The sequence below is a fragment of the Spea bombifrons genome, chromosome 1 (assembly GCF_027358695.1).
Source record: "Spea bombifrons isolate aSpeBom1 chromosome 1, aSpeBom1.2.pri, whole genome shotgun sequence".
Lineage (NCBI taxonomy): Eukaryota > Metazoa > Chordata > Amphibia > Anura > Pelobatidae > Spea > Spea bombifrons.
In genome coordinates, this window is record NC_071087.1 from 61,517,959 (window position 1) to 61,524,881 (window position 6,923).

The 6,923-nt window shown below is 39.2% G+C and overlaps 1 protein-coding gene across 1 annotated transcript; it reads right to left on the reverse strand.

Annotated features, from left to right (window-relative positions):
- Positions 1-529: 529 nt before the first annotated feature.
- On the reverse strand, positions 530-6,792 carry NDUFA11 (NADH:ubiquinone oxidoreductase subunit A11). The gene is made up of 4 exons (XM_053462394.1): positions 6,648-6,792; positions 5,627-5,719; positions 4,244-4,366; positions 530-723 (listed from the first exon to the last, which is right to left on the reverse strand). The coding sequence occupies exons 1-4, from the start codon at positions 6,724-6,726 to the stop codon at positions 608-610; spliced, it is 411 nt and encodes a 136-aa protein (XP_053318369.1). The 5' UTR covers positions 6,727-6,792; the 3' UTR covers positions 530-607.
- Between the last annotated feature and the right edge of the window lie 131 nt (positions 6,793-6,923).

A 6,923-nucleotide genomic window follows, 5' to 3' on the forward strand; every position in this document is an offset into this window, starting at 1 on the left:
TGCATTATTTATTTGATATATACCTGTAAGGCTGGGTTTTTGTGTGTTACTCAGTTACTCTATACATGCAATACTATGTTTCCAGGGCACCACATAAACACCTAAAGCCAGTCCTAATGATGACTCAGACATCTACTACAGGTCACTTACCGGACCAGAGCCATTAATTTGCTATGCGATTGGCACTGCGCGCGTCGGCGTGAGGACGTCTCACCTGGTGTCACGCAAGGGTTAGAAGGAGGGAAGATCACACTGAGCGTCTCCTCCTAATTTTGGTGTTGGGGTGGAGGGTGTGATTGCATGCTAGGGAGTGGGGGGGTATCCCGAGGAAATGCTTGCCCAGGGTCCAACCAGTATTAAAGGCGACCCTGTACCCTTTTATATACAGATATAAGCGCAGATTATCAAGACAGTCTTCTGTTCTATTGGGTTACTTTGAAAAAGATAGCCAAGAACTAGCTTTCAAGACGTTGAGCATCAGCTGTTATGATTGTCTAACATGTAGGGGTCATTACGAGTAAAATTGAACTTACATTCATATATACTTTTATTTTTCTTTCATTATAAGAGACATATTTTACAGGCTAGAATGGGGTAGATGAAGGGGTTACAACTTGGGTTCAGATAGGATGAATTCCCAGCCTTCCTTCTTCCCAATCTTAGTTAAAGCTGCAATTGTTCCAAGAGCAAGACATGCGGTGGTCCCCGTCATATAATTGTGAGCTGCGAAGAGAAGAAACAAGTAAGTATGGTAGCATTGTGTCCTGGGTATACCATACCTTTGGCTTTATATAAACAATAGAACATTACATCACTGCTCCAAATTTACAACAATTTCCCCAGAATTAGCCATTTAATCCTCACTGTACTTTTCTCTGCAGGTAGCTCATTCCCTGAACACTAAACATCCAGTAACATCAAGTGCCTTTTCTAATTTTGATATTGTGGCAAAGTTAGAGAGGCTCTGTCAGTAGCAGGTTGGAGCACTCTATTCCCAGCATGAAAGGGTTATTAGATGGTAGGCAGCCTTTTCAGGCGAATCAAATCAACCTGTACTGCAATGTTTAACCCCTTCAGGACCAGGTTTTTGTTACGTTTGCGCTAAAAGACCAGAGAAGTTTTTGCTATGTCTGTCTTCAACAGTAAATACTCTCTTCTCAATTAGTGCACCCACACAAATCATATATTGTTTTTGTTAGAACAAGTAGGGCTTTCTTTTCAAATAATTATATATATAAACCATCATTAAGTATGAAAAATATCTAAAAATGTGGGGGAAATTAGGAAAAAGGGAAATATTTTGACAGTCTCGCCTATAAAAACTTAATATAACAACTCCAAAAGTTTTTTTAGGTATTTGTCCTGTTTTTGGAAACACCTCATATGTCTAGTATTTCATTAATTTTGGCACTTAGAGCGTTAAATATGAATGACACGCATCACTGTTTCTAAACAAGATTTTTTTTTTAAAAACAGGATATCCTGGGACTTGCACCCCTGGAGTGGCCAGAAAAAGAAAAACTGCTTTTTTTTGTCCTAAACATTGCAGTAAAATGTCATTTCTTTCCCATCTTTAGCAAACCCATTCTATCCGAACACATTATTTCAGTATTTTTTTTTCCTGGCTGAAAAATGACTGAAACAACTTGTGATTTGTATTTAGAAACACCCCCCTGAGTACAGGAATACCCCTTATACATGGGTCTCTTTGGCACTGCAGGTTCAAAATTGGAACATGTGCATTTCAGTTTTCAAACATGGAATTTTGACAGATCAGTTTGTTGGGTCCAGGTCTCATCTGAGACACGTAGACGTCCCATATTTCATTTTAACCCCCTTAGGCTAGGTTTCCACTTGGGTTTTTGTCCGGCGTTTTTTTCTTGATGAAAAACGCCAGGAAAACTGCCAAGAAAACTGCCACTGCATTTACCTGCGTTTTGGCGTTTTTTCTGGAGTTTTTTCTGGCATTTTAGCCTTTCTGTGGAAATTGCTTTTTTTGACCTTAGGCAGTTTTTCCAGTCTTTACAAGTTAGAAGTTTCACCCAGCTAAAAGGGATTAGGATAAATGGCAAGTATCTGCCCTCTCCTGATGTCATTTACTTGGTAGACCCTTTTGTCTCTTTTCTGTGGTTTGTAAGGCATGCTTTATTTCGAATGTCTGCTCCTCTGGGAAGATTGGCCCCAAATGATGGTGCAAATTGTTTGCTGTTGCTTTTGGCACGCAGGATCCGGTCGCGTATGTTTGTTTGTAATGGCATGTTTGTTCCAAATGGTGTAAAATTCAATATGAACCAGTCCAGGACTTTGTTTTGTGTGAAACTGTTTGTTTTCAGCCTATTTCTCGTATGACACACAGATACTGGGTCCATCCTCTGCATTGTAACTGCGGAAAAAACCCCATAAAAAACACCAAGGCAATAAACCCACATGGCTTTTTCATGGCGTTTTTTCTCTCCCATTGACTTCTATTGGAGAAAAAAAGCCAAGATTCCTTGCAAAAAACGCCAGAGTGTCAACATGCTGCGATTTTGAAAAACTGCCACAGAGCCCAAAAAAGCAGAAAAACGCCAAAGAGGACTGAAAAAACGCCAGACAGAAAAACGCCAAGTGGAAATGGCATTTTGCGATTTCCTATTGAATTACAGCTAACATCTGGCTGCAGCCGTTTTTCACAAAAAAACGCCAGGTGGCGCTATTGGCGTTTTTATAGGCGTTTTAAGCAAAAAAAAAAACAAATGGAAACCTTGCCTAAAACTGTATATTTCCTAGAAGTAGACGGCTTAGGGAATCTAGTTAGGGGCATATTGGCTGTCCCGAGCAACTGATTCCACACCAGCGCCTTCCAAATGTAATCTAACAAAAAAAGAAAACATTTTTCACATCCGCTTTGTGGTTTCACCATGATTATTTTTCTGAGTAGATGTGTGAAAAAACAACGATACCCCACATGCATAGATAAGTCCTGTTTCTCAGACACTGTGGAGTCAAAACTGGAACATGCACATTTCAATTTTTAAACTTTTTAAAATATTTTTTATTAGATTACTTAGCGACAAGTTTAGGCCGCTGACATTGATCAGGGAGACCGATCAATAATCAGTGAAATGTTGTGTCAGCACCAATCAACAAACAACCCCCTTCCCTGAAGCTGCCTGTTTGCTCCATGAGAGCGTCAGTGCAGCGTTAACCCCTTCAATGCCGCAATCTATTTAGCAGGTTTTTTCATTAGTTTTTGCAGATGAGTAAAAGATTTTTCAAAGAAAAGTGAGAAAAGGTCATTTTTTTAACAAAAAAAAATAAATCACATTTTATCTTTTTTTTTTATATATAGTAAATTAGATGATATGATGCAAATAATGGTATCTAAAGAAAGCCCTGTTTGTCCTGAAAAAAAACAACAATATATAATGTGTGTGGGTGCACAAAATGAAAAAGATGAAAAATACAGCTAAACAGCAACACGTTTTACATCTATTCTGGTGTGTGTATTGGGAGTTTCTTGTCAATAACCAGGCCATCCAGCCACAATATGCATTTTCTAAATTAGTGGTTCACATTATCAGAGTAGATCGACTTGTCAAAAGGAGGTAGACAGCTAGCTATGAGACAATATGCTTTAAGCAATCTGTACTTCATATTAACATTGATCCACTAGATCATACAAAAAAAATCTTAAGCACTCAGGACTGGATAATATAATTACATATATACACTACTTATATGCATACCAAAATATATACTACTTAGTTCACTAATTAGTACATTTAATTAGTATTCAGTGGTATGCAATAGCGCAGTATGACTTGTCACAAAAGTTATCCATTAATCCTATCATGAGCATACGAAGATTAATATTTGCAGCTAGAATTTGTAATATTGTAAAATTCCACCATGCATACAGCATTCAAAGCAACCCCGTAATAGTTAGTGCTAAAAGGCACAAAGGGGTATTGAAGTCAGAAGTAGAAATGAGCAAAAACTTTCACCCACCTCTATAAATGAAACATAGGATCTGACTGCAGATTAGATCCATTCAGCCCATCTACCCTCAAACGTTATTTGATCCTTGACCTTGTCTTATACTTAGCAAAGCCTTATACGTGTTTCTGGCACGTTTACATTCCCTCCCTGTATTAATCTCCACCACTTTTTTGGAAAGCTGCTTTTCCACTGAACGCTGCAATATTTTAAGAAACGTGTAACACACTACAATAATAACAGCTCATTCTGCATGCATACTTACTTTTCACTCCTAAGAGGATTCCTGAAGCACACCCTCCTACAAAATAGTTGAGTGGGTCTTCTGGCTTCTCCCGAATTTGAGCACTAAGGCAGGTAGTCAGTCCAAAGATTGCACCAAGAGAGGCTTAAAATGAAACAGGAGATTTCTTAGCAAAGTAGATGTCATGCAAACCTTTTCCGATTCTCTATAGTTTGGCTTTGCAAAGATCCTTTTCGGATCTATATTGTGCCTGGCCTGTTCTGAGGGATTTATTTCAGGGCTCTGTACAGGCCAAACCAAACTCATCAAACCATTTCTTTATGGACATTGCTATGTGCACAGGGGCACAGTCATGGTGGAAAAAGAAAGGGCCTAAACTGGTTCCACAAAGTCGGAAGCATACAAATGTCTAAAATGTCTTTGTATGCTATAGCAGTAACATTAACCACCCTCACTGGAACCAAGGGGTATAGCCCAAACCCTAAAAAAGCCCCCCAGGCCATTTCTCATCCACCAAACTTTACAGTAGGCGCTATGTATGTTAGCATACTCCTGGAATCCACCAAACCTAGATTCATCTAGCTGAGTTTCAGTTAGTGAAGCGAGATTGATCACTCCAGAAAACCATTTCCACTGTTCCAGTGGCCGTGAGCTTTACACCATTCCAGCCAACGCTTAGTATTGTGCATGGTGATCGTTGGCCTGTGTATCGCTGCTCGGCAATGGAAACCTATTTCATGAAGCTCCCGGTGAACAGTGCTTGTGCTGATGTTGCTTAAAGAGGCAGTTTGGCAATATGCAGTTGGCGATGCTACAGAGGACAGGCAATTTTTAATTCAAGGCTGCACAGTGGACCAGGGTAGCTCTATGAGGGCACTAATTTCACTACATGACTTGTGGCAAGAGCGGTATCCTATACCACGTTTAAAGTCACTGAGCTCTTCAGTACAACCCATTCTACTGCCAATACACAGTACACTCTTGGTCACAGAGTATCTCCACACCGAACACCTTTAAAGACAAGACTAAGATTTAAATTAAGCTAAAAGTATTGGGGAAATAAACTAAGTGAAATATTACTATTCTGTAAAACTAAAAATTCTATGATTTGCTACAATCGTGTATTCCTTTTTTACACAGACTTTGGTGCAATGTGCATAGTTGTAATTTAATCTCTCTTTTCCTAAACTATCCAAAGCCATGTTTTGCCAAAACCATTAACTTCATTGGTTTATGTTTTTTTCCCCTACGCTCTTAGCAACGCTTGAATAAATGTTCCATTATAGTAATAACTTTATCTAAGTTTTCATACATTTTAGTTAGGGATCGAATACCCTTATTTATTCTGCTGCTTGTGCAGACATTGGTTTCATTCATCATCATACTTGAAAAAAAGTTCCTTACCCATTGTGAGGGTCCCCATTGTTGCTCTTTGTACTCCCTGTATTGCTGTTTTAGGCTGAAAAGCCACAATATGGTATGCAGACCCAATCAGACCTAAAGAATAAAACACAAGAGTTTGTTAATCAACTTGACAAAAGTTCACATAAGAGAAGTGTGATCAGGAATGTGAGTATGTCACAGTAATATTCTGAGTTCACAAACAATATGGCAGATGCATGTGTGGTATATTATTTTAAATATGCCCCATGTCAAATAGATTTATGTGCCAAAATAAAAACAGCCATGCTATAAATACCCTTCCCTGTCACATGTCCAATATTCATAACCAAACCTATATTCCCAGGGACAGGCAATTTTTAATTCAAGGCTGCATAGTGGACCAGGGTAGCTCTATGAGGGCACTAATTTCACTACCTGACTTGTGGCAAGAGTGGTATCCTATACCACGTTAAAAGTGACCGAGCTCTTCAGTACAACCCATTCTACTGCCAATACTTTTGGTCACATAGTGTATCTCCACACTGTCACATGTTCAATATTCATAACCAAACCTATATTCCCACTCCAATAAACAGGGCCCTGATTGGATGTCAAATCTAGTAATCAATCATTTCCCAGTTAACTTGTTAGAGAAATAAATAAATAAAAACTATAATGCAGCCATCCTGTAAGGCACATTCGGTAGAGGCAATTTCGTATTTTATCAAATATCACAGTTTCCCCAGACAGGTTCCATGTTTTAACAGGGGCACTTTATGGTAACGTCAAGGGCAATGAATGAGAGACTGAGGCGCTATTACAAAATGTAACACAGACAGTGCTGTTTAATAGCACTTTATTAGTAACACAAATACTAGTCATTTCCAAGAAAACGTACATTATACACAATGGAGAAACAATTGCCTTTGCTCAAGACGTTTGAGCGGTCTCACACACAGTCATTATATGCGCCTTTTTCTAATATAAGCTTTGCTTCTAATGTCCACATCTATATAAAAAAAAAACCACTCATTTAACCCACCGATCGCTGCCCCTAATTTCGTGGTTATCCATGTCTTTTCGACACACTGGGTGCCGTCTTCAATATCCCAGTACCCCATCTTCCTAACGAGACCAAGGACAACGTCGCTCCTCTGACGAAACACGTTCGTCGCTCTGGCTGGCAACGTAAGATAAAACCTAAGGCATGAGCGCCATCTTTTGGCTGTCACTTCGTCTCTCGCTGATTACGCCATTTTGTGCTAATGGTGGCGCCATGTTTTTACTAACGGGAAAAAGTATCTGCAAAGTTGACGTT

Excerpts from the sequence above, each read along its gene's own strand:
- NDUFA11 (XM_053462394.1), bottom strand. The coding sequence starts at position 6,726 with ATGGGGTACTGGGATATTGAAGACGGCACCCAGTGTGTCGAAAAGACA. Across the intron at positions 5,720-6,647 it reads GAAATTAGGGGCAGCGATCG|GTCTGATTGGGTCTGCATAC; the intron begins GTGGGTTAAATG and ends TTTATTCTTTAG. Across the intron at positions 724-4,243 it reads AATCCTCTTAGGAGTGAAAA|CTCACAATTATATGACGGGG; the intron begins GTAAGTATGCAT and ends TTCTCTTCGCAG.